The sequence below is a fragment of the Delphinus delphis genome, chromosome X, assembly GCF_949987515.2.
Source record: "Delphinus delphis chromosome X, mDelDel1.2, whole genome shotgun sequence".
In the NCBI taxonomy this organism is placed as follows: Eukaryota; Metazoa; Chordata; class Mammalia; order Artiodactyla; family Delphinidae; genus Delphinus; species Delphinus delphis.
This window is the reverse complement of record NC_082704.1, coordinates 121,776,226-121,797,375: the sequence shown is the minus strand read 5'-3', so window position 1 is coordinate 121,797,375 and position 21,150 is coordinate 121,776,226. Positions and strand designations below refer to the sequence as shown.

The window sequence follows — 21,150 nt, the reverse complement described above, 5'->3', positions numbered from 1 at the left end:
GAGGACATGCCGTGCCTTTCGTGTCCCCGGTCCCCTCTGTCCCTGGACGCAGGCCACGGGGAGCAGCAGCATGGGATGGCACAACTTGCTCCAGGGAGTTTCAGGAGTCAGGCCTGCAGGCCACGCTCCTCTGCTGCTTCTCATTATGGGGCAGTGGGCTCGAAGGGGCGATTTCAGAGTAGAGCAGGTGCCCTGGCCCCCAAGGGGATGCCCACCCAGTGCATGGACAGGACAGCGAGGCTCCTCGGAGGGAACGGCCTGCAGGGAGGCGGCTGGGGGCGGGGCAGAGGCACGTGGAAGGGGCTGGGGCTGGGGGAGGCCCACGTGGCTGACAGAACGACGGGCCTGCTCCCTCTGAGGGCGCTCTATGTGCCACGCAGTGCAGGGGCCCCTCCTGCAGCTGTGCGATGGCAGGGAGGATAAAGAGGCCCTGGTGTGGATTCACAAATTCGGGAGAGCCACAAGGTCTTCCAGCTGAGCTCTCCAAAGAAGACTGAGTCTTAAATCCTGCAGATACTGGGATTAAGATACTGTTTTTACAAACTTATGGTTACCAGGGGGGAAGGGGGGGAGGGACAAATTAGGAGCTTCGGATTAACACATACACACTACTTAAAAAATAGATAACCAACAAGGACCTACTGTACCGCACAGGGAACTCTACTCAGTACTCTGTAATGACCTACATGGGAGAAGAATCTAAAAAAGGGTGGATATATGTGTATGTATAACTGATTCACTTTACTGTACAGCAGAAACTAAGAACACTGTAAATCAACTATACCCCAATAAAAATTAAAACAACCAAACAAGATACTGTTTTTACATTCACTGGCGCAGAAAGCTGATATACCTAAAATGAGGAAAGAACCCATATAGACACTGAGTGAATCACTACGCTATATATGTGACCACATGTGCAGAAACGGCTTTTCCAGTTAGTTTTTTCTCAGCACGGATGGTGATGACCTCTCCCTCTCCTCTCCTGTATCCTTCCTTCCTTTCTCACGTTTCCTACGCGGATGTTTCCAAGCAGAATCTCAGAAGGTGCAGAGGCTGACTAAAGACTGCCTTCCTGTTTCCTGTAAAGAGTCAGCAAGCACTGCATGGGACAGCACATTTATCAGGCCCTGTTTCTGAATCACGGCTCCATCAGCATGCGTCATCCTGCTACAGATTCTGTGCGGGGCCACACCGGCCTGAGCATGGCTGAACGTGAGGGTGTAGGGCTCCAGGGCTGTGCCTCCCTTACACTTGGGATGCCTGGGAAAGACTGGGCCCCCATGGCGGGCTCAGGTTTGGATTCTGACCACCAACTTACACACTAAAGTATATTCAGAAGGTACAATGTAAGACAGCGTATTCAGAGTACGTAACCGCCCTTGCTGTGGAGCCCACGCAAAATTGCAATAGTGAATCCGGGTATAGGCAATGCTCAATGACTTTCTCCAAAAAGACTTCTCCTAAGGTCAAACTGAAACTATTACTAGAGTCAGGTTATGATTTTGTGTCTATTTCCCTTCTCAATCAACTTTATTTTCCATATTTGAATACAACTTACCAAACCTAGAAAAGTTCTAACTTGAAGGTGGCATGCATCCCAGGAACTATAATAACTTTTTACTTTTTGTTTTGCAAAGTATCATCAAGCAAGATTTGGAAACACTTAAAAATGCAGTACGTTTTACACACGAGTGTTTCTTGATTCACTACCCAATGACCGATTCAAGAATTTCCCTGGCAATCTTACTAAATTATGCTAAAATTATGCTAAGTTACTTTAAAATGAGATGAAGGATAGGGATGCTATAACCCTTTTTTTTTCTTTAATTCCTTGAAGTGATGGTTTACAATCAGGGGTGATTCTGCCCTTGGGGGACATAAAAGACAAGATAAATGTGTTTTTTGCTTGTGAATCGTTTTTTCCTATCTGATCTAAAAGATAACTGCATAAAGCAATAATTATAAATCTCTGTTGATGGGTACATAACGTATGAAGATGCAATCTTTACAGCAGTAACAGCACAAAGGAGGATGGGAAAGGAGATCCATAGGACCAATGTTTTTGTATACTATTTAAATTAAGCTGGTATTAACGCAAACCAGATGGGTGTAAGTTGTTAACTGTAAATACTCAGAGCAACCACTAAGAAAATAACTAAAAAAAAAAAGATAAGACAAGAGAATTTAAAATGTACACTAGAAAATCTATCTGGTTAACATAAGAGAAGGAAGGCAGTGATGAAGGAATAGAGGAACAAAAGAAAAAGACATGGATTTGTTCGTTTTATTTTTTTGATTCCACATATAAGTGAAAACCTACATTATTTGTCTTTCTCTGATTTACCCTCTAGGTCTATCCATGTTGTTGCAAATGGCAAAATTTCAAACTAATATAACACAGAAACTTGGGACTTCCCTGGTGGCGCAGTGGTTAAGAATCCACCTGCCAATGTAAGGGAGACGGGTTCAAGCCCTGGTCCAGGAAGATCCCACATGCCGTGGAGCAACGAAGCCCCTGCACCACATCTACTGAGCCTGTGCTCTAGAGCCCACGAGCCACAACTACTGAGCCCGCACGCCACAACTACTGAAGCTCGCATGCCTAGAGCCCATGCCCCACAACAAGAGAAGCCACCGCAATGAGAAGCCCGCGCACTGCAACGAAGACTAGCCCGCACTCGCAGCAATGAAGACCCAATGCATCCAAATAAATAAAATATGTAAATAAACAAATTAACTGAAACGAAGCAAAACAGAAACAGGCTCACAGTTACAGAGAACTAATAGTACCACAGTGGAGATAGGTGAAGGGGATTGAGAGGTACCAACTACTAGCTATAAAATAAATGTTACAAGGATGTAAAGTACAGCACAGGGAATACTGTTAATATTTTATAACTTTACACAGAGTGTAATCTATAAAATTATCAAATCATGATGTTGTACGCCTGAAACTAACATAATACTGTAAGTAAACTAATACTGACACTTCAATAAAAAAATAAATGCAGACAGAGGAAAGTCTTCCTTACAGTAGAATGCCTGCTAATAAATGCAGATTGATGGCGTCTGACCAAAAAAAAAGACAGAGAGAAAACAAATAACATAACGCCATACATAAATCCTCTCTTATCAATAATGGCACTATATGTAAAAGGTTAAAAGTAAATTAAAAGGTCAAGATTGGCAGAATGTATTAGAAAAAGAAAAACCACATGATCCAACTATATGCTGTCTACAAGACACACTTTACATTGAAAGGTGCAAAAAGGTTGAAAGTAGGAGGATGGAAAAGATATCCAATGCACACGGTAACCAAGAGATCCAGACTGACCACATGAGACAAAGGAGACTTAAGGCAAACATTTCTATTAGAAACAAACAAAAAAATTAATAGAAACATTTTATAAGGATAAAGGGGTCATTCCATCAAGAAGATGCAACAACTATAAACATATATGAACCTAACGACAAAGCCCCAAATACATAAAACAAAAACTGACAAAACTGAGGGGAGAAAGGGATGATTCAACAACAGTAGCTGGAGACTTTGATGCCACACTTTTAATAATGGAGAGAACAATTAGACTGAAAATTAACAAGGAATATAAGATCCGATTTAAAACACTTAACTATGTAAATACCATAAACTGACTGGAGCTTATGATAGTATGGAACACTCCACCCAACCATGACAAAATATTCATTCTTCTCAAGTTCACAAGGAGAATTCTCCAGGAAAGATGATAAGCTACGCCATAAAACAAGTCTCAATAAATTCACAAAGGATCAGAATCATACCAAGTATTCCCCTGATCATTGACAGAGTGAAATGAGAAATCAGTAACAGAAGGAAATTTGCAAAATTCCCAAATATGTGGAAGTTAAACCACACACACCTAAACAGTCAGTGGCGAAAAGGAAAAATTACAAGGGAATTATGGGATGAAGGAAAATGCAAACATAACACACCAAACGGTATGGGATGAAGGAAAATGCAAACATAACACACCAAACGGTATGGGATATAACAAAAGCAGTGCTGGGAGGGAAGCTGATGGCTGTAAATGTCTGTGTTAAAAACGAACAGTCAGAGAGGTGAAGCACTGGTGGGTCTGAACGTGAGAAAGTGGACCATGAACCAAGGAATGCAGGCGGCCTCTACAGCTGAAAAAGGCAAATAACAGATTCTCTCCTGAAGACTCCTGAAGGAACCAGTCCTTGATGTGATTAGCTCCTGAGACTGAGGTGGGGCTTCTGACCTCATAATACACTTGTGTTGTCTTAAGCCACTCGGTTTGTGGTAGCGTTAAGGCAGCAATAGAAAACTAACACAATAAGAAACTTTCCCCGCCATCTATTTTTCTTTTTTTCTCATTGGGTTTGTGTACAATGACTCTCAAAAAGACCAAGCACAAGAAGAGACCTTTCTTAACGTCTCATTCACAGGTGCCTTAACCACGGAAGGTCGAGGACAGCTGCAGAGAGTTTGTAGAACTATCGTGTGTGACAGCTTCCACTGTGTGTGGAGGTCACCCACCAGGTAGTAAGAACACCATGGCCTCGGCCTTTGTGACTGCTACATCATAATCACACACGTATAAATCTTATTAACCACTGGGCTTTTTTAATCCATGTCATACTGACATATGAGGACTTCCTCTTAGTGAATAACTTAAATTCTTTTCAAATTTTAAAAGATAAATAAACATACAATCATAGGGTTCTAGATGGATGTGCCTTTCCCATCTTCTAGAGAGCTAAACCCTCTTGAGGGTTAGTTTCCCCACGCCTCAGGCTTTATGGATTAATGCTAAATCCCTAGTTCTCATGCCTTTTGAATAAATGCAAACCAGAACGTGTCCTCCAAGAATGCATAAAAAGTTTCCATCTAACTTCACCCTAGAGATCTAAGATGGCTGAGAAAGAACACGGAGGCTGCCACAAAAGTGGATTTGGAAAAGCAAAAATGCAGGAAAAGACTGACAGTAGACATGAGTTCTTTCAGGTGTTGCCTTAGAATCCCATGTGTTGGATGGGTATATCCATCAAACCCCTACTAGTTCAGGCATCATTTCTAACACTTCACCTTAAACCCAGAGACATGCAGTTTTAAAGATTCCCTTCCCCACGCAAATCAACAGCTTCCGTTCCTTTCTTCAAGACCTTCCTTCAGTGGCTGCTCCTGCTTCTCCTCTATTTCTACCCTTCCTGTGGGTACAATGGAATCCAGTACTGAATGTATCCCCAGTGGTGCGTGCATTAGTATGAAGGCAGTGCCAAAAACAGTTTTAATTTAGCACAGTGCAAATCATTAAGGAATCTAGGAAATGCACTGAAATGAGAAGAGATAAAGAAGCACACAGTCCTCCTCCTTCAAAGACACACAAGCCATTGTGTCACCAGCATAATTCTTTAGCTGTTATGTGTGTTTCCATTCACTTATTTTTTGGTGTGGGTGGGGTGGAGGAATGTCAGACAACTCAACTGTAAAGAGATGACAGGAGTTAAGACTGGAGAAACTTATGCTATAATCCTGCTGGTACAGCCCTGGGCATCCATGCTCTACCTCCCTGGCCAGTCTGCCTGTGAAGTCTGTAAAATATTGGTCCACATCTGCTTGATCTCTTCACAGTATCAAAAATCCTACATTTCTGGGTGGATTAGTTTGCTCTGGCTGCAATAACAAAGCACCACACAGTGGGGGGCTTAAACAGCAGAAATTTACTTTCTCACTGTCCTGGAGGCTGCAAGTCTGAGATCCAGGTGTCAGCAGGGCTGGTTCCTCCCGAGGCCTCTCTCCTGGGCAGGCAGACGGCTGTCTCCTCACATGGTCGTGTGTGTGTGTGTGTGTGTGTGTGTGTGTGTGTGTGTGTGTGTGTCCCCTAATCTCCTCTTCTTGTAAGGACACCACCCATACTGGATTAGGACCCACCCTAATGACCTTATTTTACCTAATTACCTCTTTAAGGACCTTGACTCCAAATACAGCCCCATTCTGAGGTCCTGGGGTTCAGGGCTTCAAAATATGCGTTTTGGTGGGATGCAATTTAGCCCACAACACTGAGTTATAGATGTTCATCTACTTAGTGTGTCTTTCTGTCGAAGGCAAGGGCAACCAAGTAGAAGTACCCTTCTATTTCTTGTTTTTTCTAGGTTACTAAGAATGTAACCCAGAAATAAGGGTCAAAATTTCTTTTAAAGAACATCTGTTTACAAGGTATAAATTGATTCACATAGCTCAGATGTCATTTAACGCTACCCAGGATTTCTGCAAAGACGAAAAAACAGTAAGGCGTGCTTCCCCCTCCCACGCAGAGTGTACCTTTGGTTACGTGGGAGCTTTCCTGAGCAAAGGAGGCAGAGCTCGGTCACCACAGGTAGAGCTCAACTGACCAAGCCTTCCAACTGCAGGGGCTCTGAGAGCTGAGCAGTGACAGTGCCCATCCTGTTCTCAAACAGAACTGGCTTTTAGTCCAGAGCTCCGAGGACCTGGGAAGTGACAGCAGGTGAGAGAGGCTGTCTCTCTGGGAACAGGCAGAGGCTCCTCTGACACAGAATTAAGCCTGGCTCCTATTCATTTCCTGACTCGCGTGGGTATATGGCCTTACACGGTGTTACTCCAAGTCAGACAAAGTACACGAAAGAAATCCATCAGGCAATCACATATTATTTTCATGGCCCTCTCTGGGACTTGCATGGACCTGGTAAGTATACTGAAAGAATGAAAACTTCTTGTCAGGTTCAAAGATTATTGGATTTAGGTGGAAAGACATTCACATATGCCAAGAAATGCAAAATCTAATCAGCTGGGCGGGAAAAGGCTTTCTCTAATGGACAGGCACCTCTCGATCTCCAGAACATTCACAGAGATGTTTAAGGGAAGGCAGGGTGCTGAGGCAGTGTTTGTGTGTTATCTATTACTTTATTACTTGTATCCTTTAATGGAATTTGGCCTACTGGGGCAAGAATGCTATAAATAAACTTTGAAACACACACTGGAATTACTAATTTTCACTAACAATTTAAGACTACATTATTGCAACTCTCTTGGAACAGTCAAGTGAACTTTACGTTCATCATAAACTTCATTTACTAGGCTTAAAATGATCTCTGGCTATTCAGAAAGGTTCTGCGTGTTAATTCAGACGAGGGAAGTATGGAACAAGGAACTAAAACGTAATAGCTTTATGAATGGAGCTTAACAAGCACAAGGGTGTTTCAGTTGATTAAAAAATGTGTAAACAGAGTCAAACACTGTCATGGCCTCTTAACAGTGAAGACTAACGTCTACCAGATTTGTCAACAGAATAAGCAGAAATTAAGTGTTTAAGGGACAGCTAGGCTTTTTTAAAAACCCGGTGTACAGGAGTCAACTCAGCACACAAGCAGCCGCATCAGTAATATTAAGCACCCGTGATACGTGGCCCCCGTGTGTGTCGGTGACGCGAGAAGAGCGGAGGGTGCGAAAGGGCTGGAATCCCAGGGCACCGCAGGCGGAGAGGCGGGGCCCGGGGTAGAATGATGCTCCTGGGGCTCCCAGAATGGAGATTCCCATAATCAGGAGGAGGTGGGTGAGCACGCTGGGAAATAAGACAGCTCTATAGGTGCGGGATGGGTTTTCTGAACATGGGTCTGGGTATCTAGCTTCCATCTATGAGATCTGTATCTGGGAAACACGTTCTGGTTATCCGAGTACCGGACGCCTACGTTATTTTAGGCCCTTTTACACGCTAGTGTCCATGCCAATCAATAATGACGTGGACAAAGTTCAGGCAACCGTCAGGTGAAAGAGCAGGGCCCACGGCGATCCCTGCCAGAGTAGCAAGAGTATGTACGTGTCGGATCATTTTCTCATCCGGGACAACTGCCACACCCCCCGAGCCAGCTCCCAGCCTGGAAGCCGCAGCCATCCACGCCATCAACAGTGCCTTTGTACGGCACGCCCTGCCTGCGAGGCTGTGCAATGGCTAGGAGGTAAGGCCTACGTTCCTGCATCTGGCACAAGGCTCACCACACCCCGTCCCCTTCCTGAGACCTCTGCTCCCACCTTTCACGGGGCAAGGAGCCTCTTCTCCAGGCCCTGCTCTCTCAGACTTACACACAGTGCCCTGCTGGCCTGGGATCCTCGCAGCCCTTCCTGCTGCCCCACCCAGCCGACTGCCCCGAGGCTGGGAACGACCCGGTCTCCCGGGAGGCACCCTGGATCTCAGCCCGCTTCCTCTGCCTGGCTCCCAGGGAACTGGGTCAGCTCAGCCGATCGTGAAGAGGCAGCAGGACAGAAAATGTCTGCCCCCTGCAGCCTGCCTCCACGGCACCCCTGCGTGGCCTTGTATCCCTGCCCTGCACCGGTCTCAGTACCCGGCGTCTGGTGGGTGGGCCTGCTACGAAAGCCTGTGGGACTCAGGAGCAACGCAGGGCCCTAAACGCCTCTCTCTCCTTGATGGCCCCGGTGGATCCGTCCTGTAACGCTTTTCTGAAATTCCCTTTGAACGTAAAGCTCTATCCCCAGATAAACACTCAACAGCCAGGCGGACGGACCTGGCTACAGGCCGGCAGCGTTAAGCCACATTAACTCCTTGGGTGGCTGGCCCAAATCACCCAGGAGCCAACTCGAAATGCCTTCATGAGGCTCCTCTCAGACTGGTTGAACAAGATGAGTGCCGAGATATGGCTCGAACTTCCAGAAAGGAACGCGTTCGTCGGGCTGCACCTGGCAGACCCAGAAATGATTTACATTGTTTGTGTTATGACCACACAGACGAGCGAGCACACACACACATAACTCAGCACATGGGAGGGGGCATCAGATGCGCGACAGGTAGAGTCGAGGGTTATTTTTATGGGCACAAACGCCTTTCCTCTTGGAACGTATCTAGGGACCAGCTTACATCCAGATTCCTATGACAAGGGAACGTAGGACCATTCTGGGGATAAACTCCTGGTGAGCTGTATCCTCTCGGCAAAGCCTTCTTCGCACACACACAATGGGCATGGAACATGGCTTGCAATTTCGCCAACGTGAGCACCGAAATTCAACCGCCGCCACTGACGTTTCTGGAAGTGACGGAACTGCCCGTGAGCACGCCTGAGTCTGGTGAATCACTGCCTCTTTTTCTCGAGTTGCGAGAGGAGGCGGGAGGGGGGGGCAACACCTGTCAGGCACTGCCTCTGAGGTTAAGTCGCTTGACCTCAGTAAGCCTCGCTTCCCTACCTGCAAAACAGGCAAAGCCGAGACCGCCAGCGCGGGGTGCCGTCGGCCTGCTGCCAGGGAAGCAGCCGAGGCGGGCAAGGTGCGCACGGCGGCACAGGGCACGCGGTGAAGGCTCGTGGTAAATATTCACCGTTACCACAGAGGATGGAGACGGAGGGCCTGAAGAAAAGCGGCGGCCGCTGAAGGACACAAACATGGCTCTGAATATTGAGGAATCAGTACTGGCATGTTGGGAGGGGAGGGGGGCGGGAGGACCGGAAGACGGGAAGGTCACTGCCAGTCTCTAATGCGGGCGGCTCACGGGGCGCGCAAGACGGCAGATGTGGCCGAGAGCTCTGGGCTCAGCTTGAAACCCGGAGCTTGGGCGTGACCTCTGGGTGGAATAGCCCACGCGCACTGGGACGGAGGCCCGAGAGCAAGAGCGGTTACTGAAGCCATGCATCCACAGCCCAGTCCAGGGCCCCGCACAGAGGTGGAGAGGAGGACAGACAGACAAGGAGAAGTGAAACCATGGAGACAGATCCCCCAGGACGGAGCGGGGCACTGGCCCATGACGCAGACAGTTCTGGAAACATAAGAAAAGATGCTGAGTGGTATGGCAACACGGAAGTCACTGCTCCCTTTGTGCAAATTACGTCCACAGGCTGCAGGAGGAAGGCAGTTTGTGCGCAGGACGCGGCAATGAGGGAGCAGAGGTTTTGTTTATTTTTTTTAATTTATGACTGAGTTGGGTCTTCATTGCTGCATGTGGGTTTTCTCTAGTTGCAGCGAGCCGGGGCTACTCTTCGCTGAAGTGCGTGGGCTTCTGATTGCGGTGGCTTCTCTTGTTGCGGAGCACGGGCTTTAGGCGTGTGGCTCAGTAGTTGTGGCTCGTGGGCTCAGTAGTTGTGGCTCACGAGCTCTAGAGCGCAGGTTGTGGCACACGGGCTTAACCGCTCCGTGGCATGTGGGACCTTCCCGGACCAGGGCTCGATCCTGCGTCCCCTACACTGGCAGGCGGATTCTTCACCACTGCGCCCCCAGGGAACCCCGAGAGGTTTTGTTGAAATGACAGATGTAGCACACTTTATGCTGAGGTACAGAAGCATCAGAAGAAGAAGAAGAGGAAGGAGAAGGAGCTGCTTACACCCAGAAGAGAAGGAAGCCTTTCCTCCCGGGAGGAAGGGAGGGCCAGGGCCGAGCCCGGGGGGAGGCGCCAGTGATGGGAAGGACAAAAGGATACCTGCAGAGTCCTGCAAACTCTCCCCAAACTAGGGCACCGATGAAGACGCCAGTGTTAAAGTACACCCTCAAATTCAGGACCCTGACTCTACTCCCGGCCCAAAAAGCAGAAACAATATTGTAAATGTCAAGACAAATACACTGCCCTTATTATTCAGTATTACAGGTGCGATTACATAAAGATATTAAGTTCACAGAAGGGCCATCTGCTCAATAAGTGAGGATGTTCCTTTACTTGATCTAACAATAAATATTAATGGTATTAAGAAGGGCTGCGTCATATATCTCGATGATTAAATCTCTTTTGCAAAGTCACGTTAAACAGTGCCGTAAGGCCTTGGGTCAGCTAGCACGTGATCTTGGATCTGTTTTTATACCTTGATGAGATGCTGAAGTCCCAGAAGACGTCCTGCACCATCTGTGATGTGCTGAAGGTGGGAGCGGGCAGGACCCTGGGGAGAACACCGGGGGATGGGGAATCTCACCAAGTCAGCAGGTAAAGCAAGTACTCAGGGGCGAGGTGAACCAGGCTTCATCCAAGCAGCACCTAACGTTTTCAGTCAGCCAAGGGGGTTGTGGGCAGTCTCCTCATCACCCGTCTGAGATAAAACTAAAGCACTAGGCATCAGCTACCTGGCCTTTAAGGAAGGACTCCCACTGGCACCTGTACCAGTGAGGGCTGCCCAGCAACAGAGGCGTCCGGGAGTTCTGACACGACACCAGGGCTGCCCACAGAGATACATGATGAAACGACCAAGTAGACGGGACCGGGCCTGATTTTCACTGGGCTCTCCAGCCAGCTCACCAGGTTGTCGAAACACAGCTCAAATTCGACTACAATTCCACTCTGCAAAGCCAGCCACTTGAACCTACCACTTTAAAAGCTGATGTGTGGTCATCAAGATGTCGGTACCGAGGTCAAAATATACGGCGGCACAAGGCAGTAACTCAGCTGGTTTGAAGTTTGCCTTGATTATATGTAGTCATCACGCAAAACAATAAACGTTGTCAATGCAACCAAAGGAAATGCTTTGTGGTAAGATAAATAAGGGAAATAAGAGATGTAGAGAGAAAACAGGAACGTACTAGGGGACCGACTGAAATTGATGACTATTTTTGGCCAGAACAGAAATACAAGTAACACCTTGCTGGCATAAAACATTTCTTCAGTAACCAAGTGACTTTCCTTTTTTTAAAGCAACAGCAGAAAGGTTTCCAAGCCACTGAAATTGAGATGAACAAGGGAAAGAGAACCCCGTCTAGGTACGAACAGGTAGCCCCCAGGGCCCTCACGCCAAGGACTGCACCAGCCCAGGGAACGTGGACAACATGCGGGCATCCCTGTAACACCCAGCTCATTACTTCACTCCAGCTCAAGCTCCAACCTCAGGTTTCCCTGGACCTTGGCAGCTGACAAGGAGTAAGGGATGAGAGCAGCCCAGGCCCGCAGCTGCAGACATCTGCTGAGAGCTGCAGGAGAATCAGTCACGGGGGCCCAGGGCTCAGCTGACAGGCTCCAGAGGGACGTGGGTGTCACCAGGTCTAATCAGCACACCGCGTGAGATGCAGGGATCGGTGTGGCTGGCTACTTTGGTAAGTCATTTAGGAAGCTTTTCTTTCTTTCTTTTGTTTTTCTTGAGTGTGATCTCCTGACTAAGTATCAGCTGCCATTTTAAGATTCCACCAAAAGAGAATTTGGTGCACGCATGTCTTTACAAATCCTGGGGCCCAGGTCCAAGCGCACTGTGAGGAAAAGACAAGGAAGTGGATAGAGACGGTGAGAACAGTGAAGGGGCCTCTTCTTTTCCAAGTGTTTTCTGCTGTCACACGACACCAGGGAATGCACTGCCACCTAAATTCTCCAGGGACCGAAGGCTCTGGAACTGTTTATTTTACACTGTTCACGCAAATCTTGTAAAGATGTACGTTTTATATTCTTCTCTCTTTAAATAGAATCAACTGATAACTACTTAATAGTTTTGTTTTGTTTTTCAGGGGTTCATGCTTCAGGCTTAATCCTCCCATTCCTTTTTTTTTTTTTTTCTTTTTCCAAATACATAGAAAAGTCGAAAGAAGCACAGAAAAGACCCATATAACCTACATCTGTAAGCAATAAACCTAAAAATTTGCAGATACTCTGCCATTTATTCCTTTATACCTCTGCATGCTTCTCCATCAAATAAAGACACTCTTCTACACAGCCATGACTAGCACCAGAACCGGCCAATCAGCAACGACTGAATGACATCATCTAATTAGCCACTGCACACCGCATCCTCCAACTGCCCCAAAAATGTCTTCTATAAGACCCCCCCCCCAATCTAAGATCTGCTGCACTTGGTACTCAGGTCCCTTTAGCCTCCTGTAAACTAGAGCGCCCCACCCCAGTCATTTCCCGTGACATTTGACACTTTCAACAGCCCACCCAGAGACCTTGCGGAATGCCCTGCATTCTGGATCTGTCCGGACGTTTCCACGTGGTGTCACCTTGCTTGTTCCTCCGTCCCTCCAAACTAGAAAGTACACCTGGAAGTTCGCCTGGACTCAGGTAAACTGCTGTGGCAGCACATGGCAGCCAGCGGCTCCCCCGCTGACACACCTGAGTGGGACGTGTCGCTTAAGCGGTGGCCCCCAGAACTGTCCATCACGAGCATGCGTGTCCGCCTGTGCTGTGTGTCAGTACCCTGTCGGGGTGGCACTCTGGCACTGTCTGAACACCCTCGCCCCCAATGAACCCAACGGTCTTGGTTTCCACCAGTGCCACTTGTCTGAAGCACGTAGAGTGAGGCCTGCAAGATGGTGACCTGACGAATTCTACCATTCTTTCCATATTTATTAACTAGCATTCTCCTGCTGCCCATGCCTCCCCTCTCTTTTCTTTTAAGGATCACGACTCACAGATTTCTTTTCAAAAAACTTAGTCTTAAAATCCATCACAGTCATTATTCCTTTGATTTCCACTCACCCCGCCTTTCGCCAGTGGGACCCCCTGCCCTGGCTCTGGAAAGGTACCCACGCTCATCTTGGGTTTCACGGGCCCCAGTCTGGAACTGGCCTCTTCTCCCCAGACTCCTGGTTCCTTTCCTTGTGTGATATTTAGAAATCCAGAACTTGACCGCTTTTAAGCAGCCATGAATGCTGCTCCGGTGGTGTGGGGAAAACAGAAACGGCGGGGAACACAGAACCACATTGACAAATATACGGCTCTGCTGGAAAGGTTTACGTGGCAAAGTGGACGCGGTGCAGGCAACTGTATTTGCTTTGATGAATGTATGCTTTCTCATGAGTCTGACGGCAAAAGTGGGGATGCCCTTGGACCCCGTGCCCTAACACCTGCGAGAGATCAGGGCACGTGGTCCAAGTCAGGCAGAGCTGCAGGGATGCAAGGGGGGGGGCCCAACTCACAGAGCCACCCTGGCTTCCTGAGGGTGAGCAGCGTCCAGGCAGCCCTCCACTTCCCCGCAAGCACCCCTGCCCGTCTTTCTGCCTCAGGGTTCAGGCCTTCGGGACACAAAGGCATTACATCACCGCCGATACCGGGTCCCTCAGGCTCCTGGCTTCTCACTGAAACATCCCACGCACTACCACGGAAGACAAGAGCTGTCTTGATACGACAAGACTTTACTAGTAGGATGGCACTGACCACATGGAACACCTACCCCAAGAGGCCATGAGTTGGTGCAGTATGTTCTTGGCAGAAACGGCTGAGGGAGGCCAAGTGAGGCACGGGCATGATGTCTGGATCAGAGGGAATACGAGGGATGGAGAACAAGTGAGGTGGCAGCAGGAGGAAACAAGCAGGCCAATCCGGAACGCAGAACATCCTCTGAGAGAACCAGCCTGCGCTCTTCCAAGAGTCCCTCTCACGGCGAAAACACAGGCCATGCAGCTAGGGGATGGGGAGAGGTTTTCTAGTTCAAAACAGGCTAAAGGGACATGACTACCGTCTGGAACCCAGTGTGGAAAACACCAGAGTAATATCCACCAGGCAGAGATCATCCTCACCCCCACATTTCAACACAATCGTTATTAACCAGTCTTTCTTTTTTTTTTTTTAAATACTACTCTCTGTGTGATAAAAACAAGCTCTTCTCTGCTTCAGAAAACGTGTTTACTGCTCAGCCATCTGTTCTCCTCGTCTGGAATATCCACTGTCCTACCTGCCCTTGAGAGCACATCCTCCCAGTGATTTCAGTTCAAATGACTGCCCTGCCCCTTCTCCTGTCCTTCTCATGTTGACCGCCAGCAGTTACTCAGAGATCCACGCGTGTTGTGTGTCCCAGCTGGACTCTAAGACCACTACAAAGAAGAGACTTGCTGTGAATCCCCTGCAGCACCCGGCACAGTATATTCTGAACAGATAAGGAAGGAGTGAACTCACTCCTCTAGAGCTGCGTTGTCCACCACGGTACCCACAAGTGGCTACTTCAATTAAGTAAAACTAAAAAATTAAGAGTTCAATTCGTCAGCTGCCCTGGCAGCATTTCATGTGCCTGGGTGCCCCTGCGGCTCCCGTCCAGGGCAGCTCAGATACAGAACATTCCCTCCACGGCGGGCAGTTCTGCCGGGTGGACATGCTGCTCCAGAGAGTACAAGGGTGCCCGGTTCTCGTCAAGGACACGATGATGGCAGCGGAGAGACGGAAGCCTGCTGCTTACTTTGGAATGCGTCTCCAAGGCCCCAAATAGCTCAGGTACGCAAACTATGACCATCTGCTCTCATTTCGCGTACAGACTGGGCAGTGAGCAGACTGGGAGTCGAGCAGACTCTGGTTTGCCTCTGGATCCGTCCCTGATGTCTAGGCCTAGAGAGGAGAGTCAGGGGACATCAACTGGCCAGCCCAGTGCCGGGAGCCATGCTGATGGAACTGCCCTCCAGGCAAGGGCGTGGAGCAGACCATCCTCACCCCAGGTGTGCGCCCCTCTCTGCACAGACACTAAGCTACTGACCGCAGGCAGCAGAGCGAGGGATGTGTGGGAGCCGCACCTTGAAGGAAGGTGGGCATGTACCTGCCAAACACTCAAAACGCACGTTGAGAGGTGTTAGGATGGCAGTCCACCTCAGCAAAGCCAAAGGGGGAAGACATTTCTTGAGCAGAAATGCATGTCACAATTATTATGTTTTCAAGAAAACTCTCCTTAGACACCCCAAAGGCAATTTTAAACCACAGACCAGCATTGCCCTCCCCCATTTTAACACAATTAAATGAAGCTTTTAATATACGAAATGCCGGAATTATGAGTCACCAGTATTCACATATACCTGACAGTGAGAGCTTTATCCTCTAACGTAAGCCATTCTGCTATAACACTACTGCACCTTCCAGCTACAGGCTACGTATCCATCACTTTTCAAACATCTCAAACAAAGCTGTGAAAAGTCACCTGGGCACCTGTGTAATGAGTGCTTTTGGTGGACGTTTCTTGGGGGCATCATCTCCCTTGCTCTTTTACATTGCATTAAATCTCCGTCTACCCCTGAAAAATAACACAGTGTAATGGATAAATTATAGTCGCTTAAAAAATGAAAGAAAAAATAAAGGAACAGAATCAGAGAAAGCAGAGAATAATCAGAAAGACAAAAGTGAACAAAGAATCCCCCACACACAGCTTCCCAAGGAGAAGAAAGGAAAAATAGTTCGAGAGAGGAAAAAAAAAAAGTTTGCACAGCTAAGAGTCTAAATAAAAGCACACAATGAGGGGGACGAGGAAGCTAGGAGGAAGCAAGGAACGGGCACTCTACACCTGCACTGACAGAAACCTGCTGAATATCTTAGTGGTGTTACCAGCTGGACCAAACTCCCGTCGACCTGCAGAATTCTGCAATTTTGATCTCACCTTCCTGTTAATCTAGAAACGGGAGCAGCTGTGGTGCATAAGAACCGCTAACCGCAGGAACACGGGAAAGGCTGACGCGGCTCAGGTCTATTAGGAAGCACGGCCAACGGGACCTGAGTTTACCCACCTCGGTCCCCCCTCGAGTGCTTTCTTATTCCTGATGAATCTCCTGACATTCAACATAGTCCATGGGTACCTTCGCCTGCCCCTACCAGCGTCTTACTCCAAACTGAGAAAGTACAAGTCAGGGCCCCTTTCTGCATGGGCTCTGCTCGGCCGCAAGGCCTCAGACTGGCCTCCGAATTTCCGCCACCTGCTGTGCAAATGTAGAAGGGACCTAAATGTCACCTGGTAAGGTGACATCAAACGCAAGCGTGTGCCCTTAGTTCCGGGGGTTGGGGGCACGGCAGAGAGAAGGGGAACGTGCCGTAGCACAGGTCCCCTGACATCCGTGCGGAGACCGCAAGGCACACAACAAGCCAGGGACGGGGTGAGGGTGTCTCTGGGAGCCCCAAGGGCAGACAGTAAGCTCACACCGGCCATCCCGAACGAGCGTTTATTCTGCTCTACCTTCCTGAGACTCTTTGGGAATGTCTGGACTGAGTCACATTACAGGATAGGAACCAATGGACGCCGAAAAGCTCATCATCTCCACTTTTAAACCTCATACGTGTTACACAGGGTCAAATACAATGTACGAAAGCTCTTCCGAAAATTCATCTAGGGCGTGTGCTACAGCTGTACAGAGAGATCCTGTGTTTGTCATCAGCTTTGTGGAGGTCCCAGCGTCTACAGAAACCAGCGTAGGTGAGGTGAGCCAGAGGACGACGGGTGACAGCGGATTCCGAGCAGACTGGGCAGGGCTGCGAGCTGCTTCGGTCAACAATGGATCCCTGAGCCCCAGGAGCAGCACAAAGGTCCCGCCTCCACCCAGCGTTCACGCTGTACCCTGGGCCCCGGACAGAGAAACGGGCACTTCCATACGGTCTCAAGTGCTATGATTACCATTTGGCAAGCAGGAAGCTGTAGGAGTACAAACAGGTACAGGACAGGGGATCTATTCGTCTACGTGAAGGTGAAGTAGAAGCCAGGTGTCACCCATTAAAATCCTGCCACCTCTGTGTGTTTATGGAGACGTGGTCAATTATAATCAACACTGCAAAAGAGTCGTATTTCCCCTCACAGATCTATTGTGTTATTTTTCTGCTTATTTTTTAAACATTTGAAAATAAGCTTTTTATTTTTCCTGGCTGATTCTTTAAGGATTTAATTACTGTAACAGACTCCTAGAAAGCATATTTTATGTATACCGCATTTTACATATTCCTAATTCTGAATATTCTTAACATCCACCCTCCATCTGGCCCCGTTATCAACAGCAGACATCAGTGAGTTGCTTCCTAAGGCTCTGTACCTGGGTTGTCCCATACGGTAGGCACTGGCCAAACGTGGCAAGTGAACCCATGAAACCTGGCTAGTTTGAGCTGAGATGCCCTGTGAGTGTAAGATACACACAAATTTCAAAGGCTAGGTAATGAAAAGGAATGTAAACTATCTCAACTATTTTTTTTTTTACTGATCATGTGTTGAGTAACAATATTTTGGATGTGTCAGGATAGGAAAAAAGTACCATTCAAGTTAATTTCCTCTGTGTCTTTTTGCTTCTTTAATGTTGCTATAACAAAATCTTACATGGTGCTACTCCTATCAGATAGCAGGACTCTGGACCACCAACTTTCTTGTCTCTTAAAGAGAATGGTCCTACCTCCTGTACTCCTAACTTCAGCTATTTAATGAACTAGATAATCTTCCCTATTCAGGAGCTGACATAGTATTTCAAACTTGTATCTTCTTCCTTCAACATCTTATCCTTGTTCATAAATAATCTCAGTCCCCTTGGTCTCTCTCTCTAAATGGCATTTGAGGGCCAAAATTACTATCTAGCTCACAGCTAATTGTTACCTCTGTCAACAAAAACAGATTCCAAAGATCAAAAGGAAAACAGCATCAAACATTTCAAAAGCACTAGAAAGTAACCCTGGGTTTCTGGTCAACATTTCTGCAAATATCTCCATTGACTTCCTCATTCTCCTCTGGTTAAACAAGCTTCCCCATGCAACTCCTTGTTTCCAGTTTCACTTCCCTGAGAATACAAGATTGCAGCTACATTAACAAACAGAACTTCCTGGGGAAATGGATTCACAATTCTGAAAAGCAGGCCCACCGAAAAACACCTCATAATAAACTGATGATACGTTGTTATGCAAACAACAGACAACTGAAGTCAGGCGCTTAAGAATTACAACAGGTATAATCAAGTAGATTAAATGAGGTAAAGTAGCACATTCTGGAAAGTGGTGTTTTATACCAGACATTTTGTTAAAAAAAAAAAAGAATAAGCAAAGGTGCATTTCTGATAAAGTTCTGCAAGGCCTTACCACCGCCTCCAAGAGTCAGGGTGGAATGAGGTAAAGGGCAGAAAACGAAGGGGGAAAGAGGAGCTAGGTCTTATCCTCCCAAAGGCCACTAATTCTTGTTTCTCTGACCAGTTCAGAGGATTGGGTAACAGTGCCAGACCAATGCTTGATAAACTTTAAACTTGCCTTAACTAGCAAAGAGGAGACCCTGGTTGATAACTACCCCTGCAAGCACCACCACATAAGTCACATTCATGGCTCCAGGGAACAGGTATATGTGTATCTTGAGTGGGGATGAAGCATAAGGCTCACTTAGAAGTCTAATAAATTTAATTTTAATGGGACACCTCAGTTTGTATTAAAATTCATAAGACTCACAAAACATGTTCTCTGGACTTTTCATTAGAGGATAAGGAATTTATTTGACAATTTAACTTGACCATCTAAGCAGGAAAACTCACATCTACAAACTGTACTTACGAATCCCAGATGCTTTTTGAAATTGAGTCATTTCAGATTTAGTAGCTGCATACACTGTTCTACCCAATTAGTTACCTCTATGGGAATTTATTTTACCCCTTAGGAATTCATTCGTTTATATCTCTGGGTCCATAAAAATAAGACTGTTTTTTGTGTACCTTTAAAATAAAAAATCAGTGCCATTACTACTGAACCAGTGAGCCAAATGATCATGGGGGCAAGGTCACACTCCCCTGTAAAATAAGCACAACATCACTTATATTTAGAATCAGATCGATCTGGAATCATTTCTCAGTTCTGTTCCTTATTAGCTGTGTGACCTTGGGCAAGTCACTTTACCTCTCTGAGTGGTGCCGATTTTGTTTTTAATTAGTCAGGGCAAACATCTCCTCCCACCTTGCAGGATTTTATGAGAGGCAGCACTGATGTATGCACACCTCCACCAGGTTAGTAGCCTACGTAAAGCATGCAGACATTTTTAAAGTCCTATGAAGCCCTCCGGAGACAATGAGGTCAGAACGCGTTTCCTAACCCTGTAACACCGGGTAGTGTCATGAAACATACGCCCAAGCTGTAAGGCAGAGCTCAGAGCAGTTCTCTGTTGAGTTATAAACGCAGCGTTTTCTACGAATTCTACTTGAATTCGCCTCGGTGGGTAAGTTCACGCCTACCACCATCGACTACGGGGCTGTTCGGCGCACACAAGATTGTTAACCGCTCAAAGCCACAGCACGGGTGTGCACCTCTAACTCCCCGGCACTTGGGTGAAAATGTAGATTCTGATTGGGCAGCTGTAGGGTGGGGACTCGGGCTCTGCACTGCAAAACTGCTGCTCCCCGGTGATGTCCCTGCTGGGAGTCACTCGGACCAGCCAGACCGCTGAGCAGGACTCCGCCGCCGCCTCCGCGCTACAGATACTTGGGTGTGGAGCAGTCGCGGTGGCGTGGAGCCGTCCTGTGCACTGCGAGAGGTTCCGCCGCATCCCAGCCGCTACCCTCTGGACGCCAGCAAACTCCCACCCTCCAGCTAGGCTGCCCCAAACGCCTCCAGACGCCGGCAGAGGCCCCCAAATCGGCGGGTAGAGGACGCTGCCCTGTAGGATGCTACGAGCAAGGTGCGTGCACCTCTGGGCAAGCCTGCAGTGATCCTAGAAGCCGGGGTGCAGACAGGGAAATGGAGGCGCGGCTGCGCGCGCAGCGCCCGCGGCCCCCGAGGGCCAACGCCAACCTCCTGCCCGCGCGGTGGTCCCCTAGCACCGCGCCCTCACGCGCCGCCCCCCACGCACTCCGTCCCCACGCGCGGCGCGGCCGCCGGAAGTAAGTGCCCCGGGCGCCGTCGACGCCTCAGCCACGAGCGCGGCCGGCCTGACGTGGGCCCCGCACCCCCGCCGCCCGCCAGCCTGGGGACCCCGCACACCGCCCCGCCGCGGCTCACGCCCCTGAGAGCCTGTGCCCCCCGCCCGTGTCCTCCCAGACAGCCCTCGCGGGAGGCGGCCGCAGGCTACTCACCCAGAAGGAGGCCGTCCAGGTCAAAAAGCAGGTGGGTGACGGGACGCAGCGGGGGCAAGGGCGCCGCCATTGTGCCGCCGTCTCGGCCGAGTGGGGGCGGGGAAGAGGCGCGCGCACACGCGCTCCGGGCCTCCCCCGCGCGCCCCGAGCCGTGCTGCGCACGCGCGGCCCCTGGCCTCTTCGCGCCCGCGCCCCCCGGGACGCTCTCGCGCATGCGCGTTCAGGCAAGCCCCGTGAGCCCCGAGCTGCTCTGCGCACGCGCGCCTCAAGCGTCCCAGCGCGGTCCCTCAAAAATCGCGCGCCCTGAGCCTACGCCGCCTGGCGCTCGCCTGCGGCTGGCCTCCTTCCGAGGCTCCTGGAATACGCGACTGGAGCCGCTCCCGCGCCCTCTGGGCCTCGCCGGCATGTTCTGCGCACGCGCGCCGAGGACGGTCACCCCAGCTGTCGCCGCCGCCGTGGTACGCGCGGGC

General features: G+C 48.8%; 1 protein-coding gene across 2 annotated transcripts in view; it reads right to left on the bottom strand.

Annotated features, from left to right (window-relative positions):
* Nucleotides 1-20,895, bottom strand: part of PUDP (pseudouridine 5'-phosphatase) — a 126,662-nt gene extending 105,767 nt beyond the window's left edge. For both annotated transcript variants that reach the window (XM_060001756.1, XM_060001755.1), the window contains exon 1: nt 20,681-20,895. In XM_060001756.1, coding sequence (XP_059857739.1) covers nt 20,681-20,894 — 214 coding nt within the window. In that variant the 5' untranslated portion in view covers nt 20,895. The remainder of the gene's footprint in view (nt 1-20,680) is intronic.
* Nucleotides 20,896-21,150: the final 255 nt, after the last annotated feature.